Consider the following 15,040-nt stretch of genomic DNA (forward strand, 5'->3'; position numbering starts at 1 on the left):
AAAATCCAATATCCAAAATGCTCCAAAATCTGAGATTTTGAGCCCCGCATTGACATGAATGAAACTCAAGGGAAATATTCATTGGAGCATTTTGAATTTCGGATTTTTGGATCTGGGATACTCAACCAGTAAATATAATGCAAATATTCCAAAATCTGAAAAAAATTTGAAATCTGAAACATTTCTAGTCCCAAGCATTTCAGACAAGGGATGCTCAACTTGTATCAGGATATGAGCAGGGGCCCATCCAACTCCAGAGACTACACATGTAACCAACACATTGTATTATTTCTCAACAAGTCAATCCTACTGCTTTCTAAAGGGAGAGAAGTGGTTGTCTTCTGGATTATAAACTCTCTCTCAACCACAATTCCATTTGCTTAGTTATCAAAGAGAGAGTCAATGTGCTGGTGTGTTATCTTTAGCATGTTTTGGCCTGAAGTGGATTGGAAAATATTATTTGAATCACATGCTGGAAATGATGTTATCCTTAGGTGTTTGACCCAGGTAAGCAGTTTTAAATCTGAAGGACAGGAGGTGATAATTCTATCCTAGATATTCAGATTCCTTTGCCAGGAACAATAGGAACCAAGCTTCCTGCTCTTCGTTCTCTCTCATGGGATCAGAAGATGTGTCATTCCTGAATTCCTTTGAGGCCTTTCAGCAACTTACACGACGTTGTCAAGGGCAGTTGCCCTGGAAAAAGTGGGTTTACTCTGTGGGAAAAAGAAGAAGATGAAGTAGGTTAATTGGAACTGGAACCTCAGCCCACCCCTCATAACTACAGAGGAGGATTGGAGACTACTGACAGGCATATAGTAGAGATATTGACAGCACAGGGCAGGATTAAATTAAAAAACATGTAATTTGAAAACTCAGTTATGCATGGTGACCCTAACACAAAATAACTTGTTGGATATGTTTTGGTGATGTCCCAAGACTTTTCATATGCTGCTGCTGGTTGTGCATCTGTAAGATGACCCTTTTATTTTTACTTTATTTGCAAAATCATAGGTCTGTGGAGAGAGGCAAGAATATAAAGACGTGGAGCAATCATGGGTTTACCTCTTTGGAATGATTAACTGTGGAGTAAATTGTGACAGTAGCATTTTTTATAGGTGTCGAGATTTCCGTTTCCTGTAAAAAGAATCATACCAGTTTGACTTATACAGAGACAAAGAGATTAATGCATAGATATATTCTTAGGAAAGACTGTGTGACAAAAAAGAGAATATGTCAAAGTTCTTCCAGAGGAAGGCCGGGGAATGTTTAGTGGAAGACCAAGCATCACTAGCTAACAAACCTGTGAGGGTTTAGTGGCATTTCCTGAGCCCCAAACAGAAGAGCAACACGGCAGCAAACCAGTGGGCTCAAGAGCCAGAGAAAGACAGCCTTGCTGTATGAAGGGAAGGAAGTATTCTTGTCCTTTGTCCACCTCTACTTTCCTTCCTCCATTTTTTTAAGAAAGAACTTATATACCAGATAGTTATATTATATGTTTTGTCTCAAATTTTTACTAGCTATGACTGAAACTGCCCATTTTGCCTGCTCCATCTTTTGCTATAATTCTAACTGCCTGGTCATCCTGTCATTGGGGTCTCCTCAAGCATGGGGAATGGGTAGAATAGGAACACTTGGCCTTAAGAATGGCTCTGTGTGGAATGCACGTTACAGAAATAATAGCAGAAGTCCCTACGCCCCTCAAAGAACCTACTCAAGGATTTTGACACTTTAAATTAAAGAAGTATTTAGAGAATTATCAAGACCTGGACTGGGCACAATGGTTCATGCCTGTAATCCCAACACTTCGGGAGGATGAGGCAGGCAGATTACTTGAGTGCAGAAGTTTGAGACTAGCCTGGGCAACGTGGCGAAACCCTGTCTCTACAAAAAGTAGAAAATTTGTCCTGATGTAATGGTGCGCACCTGTAGTCTCAGCTACTTAGGAGGCCGAGGAAAAAGGATCACATGAGCCTGAGGAGGTTAAGGATGCAGTGAACTGTGATTGTGCCACTGCACTCTCCAAAGCACATTTTTTTTTTCTTTTTGCTAAACAGAAAGCTAACACATTTGTAGGAAATTAGTGTTTTGATTTGTCAGAGTGTGAGTTAACTTGTCTTCAAGAGGAATTTGCAAAGGCAATAGAAATGCCTGAGCAAGTGAGAGTACCCCTTCTTGCTCCCTGTCATCAAGGAGCATACTTTGCAAATATAGGTGAAGGGAATCCAAGATTTCTAGATAGATCATTGCTTACATCATTTGGAAAATACTAAGCTTTCCTGGCTTATTTTTCAGAAGACATGAAAACTGGCCTCTCAAAATGTATAGTATTATTTAGAGACGTGCCACCTGCAGGTCCTTTATTTAGGGGTGGTGGGGAGCTGCGGATGCATGACAGATGAGTTGCTGATGCTTGACCAAGGCCATCCTGTTATGTTGTAGATGAGAGGGGAGGAGTGAAACATTGCTCATGGTTTAGTGGCCTCTACTGTGCCCCCTTCCCCTCTTGAGAGACTATTTCTGAGCTCCCCTAAGACCCCTTCATCCACAGTGAGAAGTCAGTCCCCTGCTATGGAACTATGTCCATAGGAAACTTTCAAACTTAGTGGAACTCTGACCCATTCAGCAAGTATTTACTGATCATTAGGCTAGGATACAGGGCAAGAGAGAGGAAGACGTAATTTGTACTTTCAGTCAGCTTGTAATTAAGCTGAAGGGACAAGACTTACTGATGTATCAAGCAGTTGGAGAACGGTGTAAAGCAGGGTATGAATAAACATGTCCTTAAGGGTGAGAACGCAGACACCAGAGTGGTCTAGCACATAACTTTGCTGCCCCTGTTGCTGTGGCTGTCTTCTCCTCCCCTCAATGGTCATTTGATCAGTCAGATGGTTATGGTGACAAGTTTGTGAACAATGGCTGTAAAACTGACAACACAATGGCGTATAAAGCTGAAAGGACTCACCCTGTTTGAATGAGTGACTGAAGCATACACAGTGTTGTTCACTGGAGAGACTGAAATATACTCTATGTTCCCCGCAGACTCTGCTGTTAACATAGGAAGGCACAGTCAATGGCAGAAGGACTCTGGAACTGCTCTCCCAGGACCTCGCCCTCCCCAGTGCACACTGTGTCCCCAGATAGGCAGGTGTTTGAAGCATCTGCTTTCCTGAGGGATCACTCATTCTTGACAGTCTTTGGAGTTCTGGGTGAACCTTCTCAGTCATGTGGTCTATTTCTGACCACATCTCTTGGGATAGGAGGTGGTGTTGAGGTCCCCTAAAGCTTCAGAGTCTCCCTCAGGCTTCACATGTGGGTCAGGAAGCTCCTGGGACCAAATAGCACTGCCTATGGAAGGGCTAAAGACACCTTGCTGGCAAACATAAGGAGCCAGTTATTTCACAGACAGGATATTATTAAGCTTTTCAGAGGTCCCTATAGTGGATTTGATTATTTTGGAGATGAGGAACTGGAGGCTCAGAAAGCTTAACTGACTTGTGCAAAGCCATACAGGCAGTGATGAAACTGGAACTCAAATTCATGTCTTCCGACTTCAGACTTTATGCCTTTTCCTCTACAAGCGATGTCATGCATCACTCACACGTGAAATGAGACCCAAAGCCAATCTTGAGTCCAGAGCCTGTGTTTGTGTTTCTATATCATGTTTTCTCTTTCCACTGTGTCTATCCATTGCCAGAACCCTGGCTCAACAGTAATGATGCAGTCAGACAGTTTGGTTTTGTGTCTTGGATGCTTTAATCCTGCCTGTGCCCTGGACTTGCTGGGTGACGAGGGATGATCCCTTTCACTGGGACTTAGTGTCTCCATCAGCAGGGTGGTGAATGAACCTGATATCACCAAGAGAAACTGTCTGAGTGACTGGTTCACATGCCTGTGCCTGTGAACCATGTAGGACCCATGATTACAGGTCATCTCCCCTCACACCATGTGGTCTGAGTAATGACATTCTGACTCCTTCCTCTGTCATTATCCAGCCCTCTGCCATCCCCCTTTCTCTTCCATTTGGCTCTTCCCATCTGCTTTATGATGGAGAGTTAAGAGTCTGAATGCTCACCAGGGCCCTGTGTTCGCTGAGTAGACAAAGGTAGAGAATCTGAAAAATAAAACCAGAAAATTGAAATGTGTGACAGCAGTGGGAGAGGCATTTCACCCCCAACCCCATGAGTGTTGGGATGTGGTGGGAGGGGACCCAAAAGGAAGGGCAAGCAGCCCTGAGACAGGGTCCTACTTTTCCCTGTAGGATATTTCTCTGAGGATATTAGCAGGTGCAAGATCACACCCCAGGATCATCTCAGTGGACTAGCTGAGCCGGGGTTTGCAGCCTCCCTCCCTCCTCCTGTCCTCCACAAGAGATCCTTGGGAATCAGAGGCCCCAAACTCTCAATCCCTGGAACCCTGGAGAGGAGACAAGTAGGAAGAAAGGAAACCTGCCTCTTCTTTTCCTCAAAACAAGTAACAGCATTATGATGAAACCGGTGACTATGCATATCCCAAAAACCACAAACAGAATCATTTTGGTATCTGTATATTGAATTTTAACATCTGAAAAGAGAAAAAAGAAATGACATTTGAGACACATCAAGTGAGGCCCACTGTTCTTGGAGCCTTCATGGAGCCTCTTCTAGGCCATATTTGGGGGCTAGGTAGGTTTATTTATACCCAGAGGCTTTGGGGTGAGAGTCCTATGTGGCAGGCAGGGGAGGGTGGGGCCCAGTGGAGTTGTAGGGAGAAAGCAATCGTACCTTCCCAGGCCTTTGCTTTTGGGTTCTGAGTGGGTTGGAGGAGGGGTTGGGGAATGGAGAGGAAGGAAGGAGAGTCCTCTGGGAGTACTGAGAGATGCAGAGCTCCAGAGGGCATCTGTCCCCTCCCAGCAGCATTTTCTGCCTCCCACTGGGCCACAGTTTTGGAAATTATGTAGGATGTGAGGACGCGTTACACCCCACAGCTGCTCAAGGCTCTCAGACCTGAGGCAAGCTGTTACCTCCGCAAAGCTTCTGGGCAGAGACAGAGAAGGATAAATTGCTGACAGCATTCTCTGCTATGCAGGTGTAGTCCTGTTCACCGGAAATCCTGGGGTCCCAGGAGGTAGTGATGTTTGGCTCACTTGAAAGTGTGCTTCCCAAGGCCTCCCATCTGAATGAGACATTGTCATCTGCATCCTCCACAGAGCAGGTCAGATGGATCTCACAGGTCCTATTCTGAAAGAGCTGACTGTAATTGTTAACTTGTATGGTCCTCAGTTGTCCTGTTTGCAGAAAAATAAGATCCAGATTAAGGACAAATGTCTTGGCTCAGCCCCTTGTGAAAAATATCCTTCACCTCAATGTTTTGTATTTCACCTTTGCTGTATATTATGGTCTGTAGACTCTGTAAAGGACTCTGCTTTTATTGCCCAATTGATGGTAGCAAGGTCTGGGATGACCAAATGATGCAGGACATCAGTATGGGACAGGATAGCCAGCAGAAGAAGTGGGAAGGGAGAGACTGAGGTTTCCATCAACTAGTTGGATAGTTTTGGGGTGGTCATTTTATATTTCTGGGCTCCAGTTTATCCCTGGGGTCCCTTCTAGTACTTGCACTCTGCCCCTGTGTAAAGACAATTTGGAGACCAAGCCGAGAATTCTGAGGGCACCTCAGTGAGGTCAGAAGCCAAAAGACCAGGTGCAAGAGTCCTGTTTCCTCTGCTATCAGAATTACCTAACTGGGGTGGAAGATGGAAGCATCACTTCCTTGGGGAATTTGAATCTATGGGGATCCTGGTTCTCACTGTATCTAAAGCTGGCTCCAATAGTGAGAAAGAGACTCAGATGTAGAAGGTCAGCAAGACAGAAAGGAAAATGCTGAGAACCAAAGAACTGGGGAAGGAAGAAGTGAAGAAGCTGAGAAAGCAAGCAGGCAATTCTGGGGAGCAAAGAAGTGCGGCATATCTAGGCATGTAAGATGACATGTGATGCAGATATTTCTGAGAGCAAAGACCGGGAAATACTGCCTAGTAAGATGTAACTGTGAACCAATGGGAACATGGGAGCAAAACAGAAAAGGCTACTAACTTAGCCTTGGCCTGAGGTTTGAAGTAAAGATGACCCAACCAGGAAGAGAATGACTCCAATTCTCTGATTAGAAGAGACCGAGTAGTGCTTTAAGCTTAGTTGAGTAGGGGTTGTGGAGTATCTGTACTGAAATCTTACCAGAACAGAGTTTTCATGTATGGGAAAAGTGTTGGATTTGGAGTCAGGAAGACCTGAATTAAGATCATGGCTTTGTAATTTACTGGCTACATGACCATGGACAAATTACTGCTATATCCAAGCCTCAGTTTCCTTATCTGTAAGACTAGGTAATAATACTCACTTCTCAGGTAATTTTGAGGAATAAATGAGACAGTGCCTGGTACAGGGATAGCAAATATTTGTCGTGAAAGTCACATCTTCCTCATCCAATGTTGATGGTTGAACTAAAAAAAAAATCCATCTTGCTACCTTTTTCCACTTAATGAATATGTAAGGACATTTCCACATGTATGTAAGTGTGTAAGTATATCTCAAACTTGGTATAGTCTAAAGGACTCCTGTTTTTCTCTCCCAAACCTTCTCAACCTACAGTTTTCCCCACCTGACTTGTTGACAACTGCATCCTTCCTATCACTGAGGCCAAAACCCCTGGAGTTATTGCTGACTCATATCTTCATCTCATACTCCCACATCAGGAAATCCTGGTGGCTTTATCTTCAAAATATGTCCAAAATGCAACCACTGCTCACCATCTCCACTGCTACCACCCTGATCCAAGCTAGCATCAACTCTTGTATGGACTATTGCAATGGTCTCCTAATTGGGCCATTGGCTTCTACCCCTCTCCCTTGAACTCTATTCTCAACAGAGCAGCCAAAGAAATCCTTTAGACAAGTAAGTCAAATCATATTACTTGTTTGCAAAACCTTCTGATGGCTCTCAGTGTCACTGAGAGTAGAAGCCAAAGTCTTTGTGATGGCTCTCAGTCCTTATGCGATGTGGTCCCTGTTTCCTTTCTGGCCTCATTTCCTATTACCTACCCCTTAGTCTGCTCCTGGATGTTTGGCCTCCTTGGTGTTTCTTGAGTAGGCTAGGCACAGGGGATCTTGCTATCTATGCCAGATGGCGTGGTTTCCGGTTGTCTGCATGGCACACTTCCTCACTTCCAATTGGTCTTGGCTCAAATGTCATCTTTTCAATGAAGCTTGTTCTGATCACTCCTTTTAAAATTGTCCCCTGCTCCCTGGCACTCTTGATGCTTCTTATGCTGTTTTAATCTCTCCTTTGTTCATACCAATCAGGGCTTTCTTACATGCTATATCACTTGTTTATATGTTATGTGAATTGTTTGTTACCTGCCTCTACTTCCCTTCCAGAATGTCAGCTCCATGAGGACAGTGGTCTGTTTTGCTCACTGATGTATTCCAGGTGCTACAACAGTGCCTTAGACATTATCCATGTCTAACAAATATTGTTGACTCAATTAATAAACTTATCATGGCTTCAACATTTTCTTAACATTAAACTCTAGGCAGTTGTATTAGTTTGTTTTCACACTACTATAAAGATACTACCTGAGACTGGGTACTTTATAAACAAAAGGGGTTTAATTGACTCACAGTTCTACATGGATGGGGAGACCTCAGCAAAACTTACAATCATGACGGAAGGGCAAGGGGAAGCAAGTCGTGTCTTGCATGGCAGCAGGAGAGAGAGAGAAAGGGCAAGGAAGTGCCACACTTAAAACCATCAGCTTTCATGAGAGCTCACTATCATGAGAACAGCATGGGGGAAACCTCCCACATGATCAAATCAGCAACCATCAGGTCCCTCCCTTGACATGTAGGGTTTACAATTCGAGATGAGATTTCGGTGGGGACACAGAGCCAAATTATGTTAGCAGTCAGTCCTAATTAATTGATATTGGCCCATAAAATCAAATCTTTGCCATTCATATCCTGGCACATATCAAGAGATTGAGCAATGCTAAAAATCAAATCTATATAACTTATACCTTGAAATTCCTGGCAGGGCACGGTGACTCAAGCCTGTAATCCTAGCACTTTGGGAGGCCGAGACGGGTGAATCACGAGGTCAGGAGATCGAGACCATCCTGGCTAACACGGTTAAACCCCGTCTCTACTAAAAAAATACAAAAAATTAGCCGGGCGTGGTGGGGGCACCTGTAGTCCCTGCTACTCGGGAGGCTGAGGCAGGAGAATGGCGTAAACCCGGGAGGCGGAGCTTGCAGTGAGCTGAGATCCGGCCACTGCACTCCAGCCTGGGCGACAGAGCGAGACTCCGTCTCAAAAAAAAAAAAAAAAAAGAAAAGAAATTCCTTTGCACTATCATAAAACTACCTGGTATAGCTCACACAGTTCTTTGTGTATGTGCCTTTGAAGGAGATGGCACTCTAAAAATCCCTGAAAGAGATCAGTATTGAGCCTCAAGAGGGTGGTTGTTGCAAGATAAGTCATACTTGGTCTTCTCAACAATGTTAGAGGAACATTATCTCAGCAAACGTGATGAAGCCTGGTACCCATTTCAGGCTTTCCATTGGATGAGTCTCTCTTCTCTCCAGTATCCTACACTGCCTTGATAATTACTGGTCACCCAGGGTGATTCTGCCTGTAGTGGGTTGAATAATGACCTCACAAAAGATCTGTCCGTGTCCTAATTCCCGGAATCTGAATATTACCTTATTGGACAAAAGGGTCTTTGCAGATGGAATTAAGTTATATGAGATTATTCAGTATAATCTGGATAGTGCCCAAACCCAATGACAAGTGTTCTCATAAGAGAAAAGCAAGGGGATGTTTGAGACAGACAGAAGAGAAGGAGGCAACCTGACTATGGAGGTAGAGATTGGTGTGATGCAGCCACAAGCCAAAGAAAACCAAGGAGTGTTGACAGCAACCAGAAGATGGGACAGGCAAAGAGTAGGTTGCCCCCTACGGCCTCCAGAGGGAACACAGCCCTGCCCACACTGTGATTTTGGACTTCTGGCCTCCAGAACTGTGAGAGAATATGAATTTGTTCCGCCACCTACTTTATGGTATTTCTATTTCAGCAGCCTCAGGAAAGTAATACATTGCCCCAGGGTGATTTTTCCCTTTTAGTTAGAATCGCTTGTGTAGAAGTTTTCCAGACATCACCTCTTTCCCATTACGTTTACCTGTTTGGTGTTCTATTCTTCAAGGACATACCATTGACTAATCTAACATGATAAACCTGCCAAATATTCAGGGGATACTAAAAGTTAACTTGTAATCTGTCTGTGGAGACATTTTATTTTAACAGTGCTTTTTTGAGTACCATGTCTTAACCCAAAGAACTCTGAGTGAATTTTAGACACTACAGGCCCTCAAGTGGATAAGAATTATAGAATTTCAGTGGTCTTTCATGTTTTCTGGTCTGATTGCCAATTTAATGCTTGAATCTCCTGCTAAGTCGTTATTCTAAAGCCATTAATGGCATCTCTGAATATCACTGGTTGCTAGAGAGGTATTTTTCTGATATTGACTCATAAGCAACCTCATTATAGTTTCCATAATTTTATGTTGATAACGTTTTCATTCTTTTTAATCTTGGGAAGGCAGATTGTTGACTGGTGATTAATATGAGCCATTGGGGGAAAATATTGTTAAAAATTAAATAAACTTGACAGAAAGGATGCTTCTCATTATCAGCCTATCTTTGCAGAGAACTTTCTAGGTAGACCACTGTTCTATACACAGATCACTCTACTGGGTCAGACTAGCCTTTGTGAAAAGGGAGGTGTTGTGGCAGGTAGTTATGTGGGAAGTGCTGCCATTACTATCTCTGTGACTTGTACGCAAATCACTGTGACTGAGGCTGTGCCTCAAGGGTATAAGATCTGTACCTACCTCATGGAGGCTTTGTGAGAATTACATGGCAAATACATGTAATGCACAAGGCAACACTATCATAAATATTTGATTTCCATTACTTCTGCTACATTTCCGGTTGAAGAAGACCATTTTACTGGAGTGAAGTAATTCTGAGCTGGGACACAAGACAGGCTCTGTCCTCAGCTCTGTCATTAACTGGCTTTGCAATGTCATTGTGTTGACACTGACTCAATGACTCTAAATGCCATATTCTTTACCATTAGGTGACAGTGCACATTTGAAGTCACAGGATTGAAATACATGTATATTTTTCAGTCCATATGGAATTAAACCCCATATTTTGACTCACTGAATATCCTCAGAGTGTAACTGGACAGCTTTACAGAGGTCTCTGTGGTTATCTGGGCACTGTAAGAGCCTGTGTCTTCCATCTCCAGGTTGCTGAGTTTCAGGGAGTAGGACTGGGTGAAGTTCAGTCGCTTTCGCTGTTTAGGATGAGTCACGTGGATTTTTGGACTTTTGGTTTCAGAGGGTTCTATGAAGGCAAGAGATGTTCCATTGCAAAGCCAAGTGATGGACTCAATCATCTCTCCAGCATGAAACTCCAGGGGAAGAATTACTGACTCCCCCAGAACCCCATTCACCATCAGTGGGGTTGAGCTGCTTTGTGAAACTAGATTCCCTGTAAACACAGAAGGAAAAGGTTTTACAAATGTTCCTGACAATCTCCCTGCCAAGTCCTGCACCCTTTCACCTAACTCTGCCAGTCTGTTAGAGCTCTCTGATACCAAAACTCAGAGATATGACAGAGTAAGAAAGCATAAGGAGATGGTTCTAAACGAATAATCACAGTCCCAGAGCTTCACCTCTAGCAAAATGTCAGCCACTCTTGGTTAGTAGGCAGCTAGTCTAGATGAAACTGGCTCAGTCCATGCTGGGTTCTACACTGGCTGGTCACTCCTAGGTCATAACTATACTTTGTGACCCCAGCCTCTGAATTCCTCTGACATTAGGTTGAGGGGGACAGGAAACTATAGACTCCAAAAACTGCAAGTCTTTGCTAATAAAGTATAATTAAAGCCTGATATTTACTGATTGCCTACTGTGTGTCCATCTTAGTAGGCCTGTGCAATTTAGAAGGCTGGTAACAGGGACTAATATCAGGGATTTATAGGATAGTCAGTTCTTCTTATACATTATTTCATTGATGCTGACTACAATCTGTGAGGCAGGCAGGATGGATATTATTACTTCCATTTATAGATAAAGGAACTGAGCCACAGAAAGGTTAACTAATTTTCCCAGGGTTGCACAGCTAAAGAATAGCAGAGTCAGGATTCAAACCCAGGTCTTCTGACTCCAGTGACTTTGTATTCTTTTCATTATACCAGAAGATTTTTCTTTATTCTCTCAGAAAGATTAGGAGGAGACAAAATTGATACACATAGAAATAATATATATAATTTCATAGTAACACATGATGGCCACATTCTTGTGAGCTTATTCAGAACTATCAATGTTTAAGCAAAAAAGGTGAAATAGTCACAATGATTCTTAAAGAAGATGCTTCCTTAGCATCCTTTCCCAAATTCTTAGCAATTATCACACTATTTTGTAATCTTGTTCACCTGTTTGTCTAACTGACCATGCCTTAATCATCCTTGCATGTCAGTACTCAGCACCATGTCTGACACGTAGTAGAGTCTGTGGAAATGTTCTAGAGGGTCAATGAATAAATAACCATAATCATTACCTAACCTTCTCAGGATCTCTTCCTTCTTTTTCTTAAAAATTTCAACTTTTATTTTAGATATGAGGGTACATGTGCAGGTTTGTTACATGGGTATATCGCACCCAGATAGTGGGCATATTAACTAATAGGTAGTTATTCAACCCATACCCATTCCCTTCCTTCCACCTCTAGTAGTCCACAGTGTCTATTAATCCCATATTTATGTCCATGTGTGCTCAGTGTTTGGTTCCCACTTATAAGTGAGAGCATGTCGTATTTGGTTTTCTGTTCCCGTGTTAGTTTTCTAGGATTATGGCCTCCAGCTCCACCCATGTTGCTGCAAAAGACATGATTTTATTCATTTTTATGTCTGGTTAGTATTTCATGGTGTATACGTACCACATTTTCTTTATCCAATCCATCATTGATGGGAACCTAGGTTGATCCTTGTCTTTGCTTTTATGAATAGCATAGTGATGAACATACAGGTGCATATGTCTTTTTGGTATAATCATCTATTTTCCTTTGGCATAATCATCTATTTTCTTTTGGCTATATACCCAGTAATGGGGTTGCTGGGTTGAATGGTAGCTCTGTTTTAAGTTCTTTGAGAAATCTCCAAACTGCTTTCCACAGTGAAAATTTACATTTCCCGCTAACTGTATAACTGTTTGCTTTTCTCTGCAACCTCACCGTGGGACCTAGCACCTATTTTTTTTTATTTTTTGACTTTTAATAATAGCCATTCTGACAGAATAGTAAGGGTCCAGTTTCAATCTTCTGTATATGGCTATACAAAAATATTAAAAAAGTATATTAGTGTATTCTGAGTTTTCTATTCTCTTCCAGCTGTCATTCTGACAGAATGGCTATTATTAAAAAGTCAAAAAAGTGTATTCGTCCATTTTCACACTGCTGATAAAGACATACCCAAGACTAGTAATTTATAAAGGAAAGATGTTTAATTGACTCACAGTTCCACATGGCTGGGGAGGCCATGGCACTCACAATCATGGCGAAAGGTGAAGGAGGCACAAAGTCACATTTTTTTTTTTTTTTTTTTTGAGATAGAGTCTCGCTCTGTCACCCAGGCTGGAATGCAGTGGTGCAATCTCAGTTCACTGCAAGCTCCGCCTCCTGGGTTCATGTCGTTCTCCTGCCTCAGCCTCCCGAGTAGCTGGGACTACAGGTGCCCGCCACCACACCCGCCTAATTTTTTGTATTTTTAGTAAAGATGGGGTTTCACTGTGGTCTCGATCTCCTGACCTTATGATCCACCTGTCTCAGTCTCCCAAAGTGCTGGGATTACAGATGTAAGCCACTGTGCCCAGCCAAAGTCACATCTTACATGGCGGCAGGCAAAGAGAATGTGTGCAGGGGAACTCCCCTTTATAAAACCACCAGATCTCATGAGACTTATTCACTATCATGAGAATAACACAGGAAAGACCTACCCCCATGATTCGATTACCTCCTATCGGGTCCCTCCCATGACATGTGGGAATTATGGGAGCTCTACAGTTCAAGATGAGATTTGGGTGGGGACACAATCAAACCATATCATAAACCAAACCAGCATCTATTTTTTTTTTTTTACTTTTATTAATAGCCATTCTGACTGGTGTGAGATGGTATTTCATTGTGGTTTTGATTTGGATTTCTCTGATGATTACTGATGCTGAGCATTTTTTCATGTTTGTTGACTACTTGTATGTCTTCTTTTAGGAAGTGTCTGTTCATGTCCTTTGCCCATTTTTTAATGGGGTTTTTGCTTATTGGTTTAAGCTCCTTATAGATTCTGGATATTAAATCTTTGTTGGATACATAGTTTGCAAATATTTTCTCTCATTCCGTAAGATGTCTGTTTACTATAATGATAGTTTCTTTTGCTGTGCAGAAGCTCTGTAGTTTACTTAGGTTCCACTTGTCAATTTTTGTTTTTGTTGCAATTGCTTTTGGGGACTTAGCCAAAAATTCTTTGCCAAGGCCAATGTCAAGAAGGATATTTCCTATTTTTTTCTAGGATTTTTATAGCTCGAGGTTTTACATTTAAATATTTGATCCATCTTGAGTTAATTTTTGTATATGGTTAAAGGTAAGGGTCCAGTGTCAATCTTCTGCATATGGCTAGCCAGTTATCCCAGCACCATTTATTGAATAGGGACTCCTCTCCCCATTGCTTGTTTTTGTAGGCCTTGTCAAAAATCAGATGGTTGTAAGTGTGTGGCTTTATTTCTGAGTTTTCTGTTCTCTTCCAGTTGTCTATGTGTCTGTTTGTGTACAGGTACCATGCTGTTTTGGTTACTATAGTCTTATGGTATGGTTCAAAGTCAGATAGTGTGATGTCTCTGGCTTTGTTGTTTTTGCTTAGAATTGCTTTGACTATTTGGGCTCTTTTTTTGGTTCCATAAGAATTTTTTTTTTTTTTTTTTTTTTTGAGACAGAGTCTCGCTCTGCCGCCCAGGCTGGAGTGCAGTGGCCGGATCTCAGCTCACTGCAAGCTCCTCCTCCTGGGTTTACGCCATTCTCCTGCCTCAGCCTCCCGAGTAGCTGGGACTACAGGCACCCGCCACCTCGCCCAGCTAGTTTTTTGTATTTTTTAGTAGAGACGGGGTTTCACCGTGTTAGCCAGGATGGTCTCGATCTCCTGACCTCGTGATCCGCCCGTCTCGGCCTCCCAAAGTGCTGGGATTACAGGCTTGAGCCACCGCGCCCGGCCAGGTTCCATAAGAATTTTAGAATAGTTTTTCTAATTCTGTGAAGAATGACATTGGTAGTTTGATAGGAATAGCATTGAATCTAGAAATTGCTTTGGCCATTTTAACGATGTTGATTCTTCCAGTCCATGAGCATGGAATGTTGTCATTTCTGAGGGTTTCTTACTTCTTACGAGAGGAGCTGAATAGGGGAGGAAATGTCTCTTGGCGTCCTAGTGCTCAGCTCCTGGGTAAGCTTGCACTTCCTCTCTCTTTCATGAATTGTCATATGGGTTCCAGGCACATGATTATTGCTGTCATCAACATCTTTCCTATGAGCATTTTAATACACTGTTATTTGTCATCGTGACTCCTTTTTCCTCTGAATCACATGGGTAAATACCACAAGAAAAATTTTGAGCAAAATGTCCAGATACCAGAGAATACAATGATATGATTCTATTTATTTAAAGTTGATAAAGAGACAAATCTATGCTGCCAGAAGTCAAGAGAGTGGTTACCTTTGAGGAGGGAGAGGTGGTTAATAGGAGAGAGTATAAAAGAAGGATCCTGGAATGCTGATAATGTCCTATCTCTAGATCTGTATTTGGCTACACAGATTTGTTCATTTTATGATAATTCATTGAGCTGACATTTAAGATTCGTATAGTTTTTTTCTTTGTATTTCAGTATAAAAAGTTAAAACAG

The 15,040-nt window shown here is 42.4% G+C and overlaps 1 protein-coding gene across 12 annotated transcripts in view; it reads right to left on the reverse strand.

Annotated features, from left to right (window-relative positions):
* Nucleotides 1–267: 267 nt before the first annotated feature.
* Nucleotides 268–15,040, reverse strand: part of SLAMF6 (SLAM family member 6) — a 33,072-nt gene continuing 18,299 nt past the window's right edge. The window contains exons 1-8 of one of the 12 annotated variants that reach the window (XM_009184894.4): nucleotides 10,771–11,845; nucleotides 10,254–10,586; nucleotides 5,003–5,266; nucleotides 4,453–4,563; nucleotides 4,076–4,114; nucleotides 2,966–3,048; nucleotides 1,066–1,137; nucleotides 268–716 (exon numbers count right to left, since the gene is read on the reverse strand). In XM_009184894.4, the coding sequence (XP_009183158.1) occupies nucleotides 669–716; nucleotides 1,066–1,137; nucleotides 2,966–3,048; nucleotides 4,076–4,114; nucleotides 4,453–4,563; nucleotides 5,003–5,266; nucleotides 10,254–10,551 (915 nt within the window). In that variant the 5' untranslated portion in view covers nucleotides 10,552–10,586; nucleotides 10,771–11,845 and the 3' untranslated portion in view covers nucleotides 268–668. Of the gene's footprint in view, nucleotides 717–1,065; nucleotides 1,138–2,729; nucleotides 3,849–4,075; nucleotides 4,115–4,452; nucleotides 4,564–5,002; nucleotides 5,267–10,253; nucleotides 10,587–10,770; nucleotides 11,846–15,040 lie in introns of those variants that run through there. The other 11 variants (XM_021925803.2, XM_021925780.2, XM_021925777.2 and 8 more) reach the window with 11 other exon arrangements.

This window comes from Papio anubis, chromosome 1 (genome assembly GCF_008728515.1).
Source record: "Papio anubis isolate 15944 chromosome 1, Panubis1.0, whole genome shotgun sequence".
Lineage (NCBI taxonomy): Eukaryota > Metazoa > Chordata > Mammalia > Primates > Cercopithecidae > Papio > Papio anubis.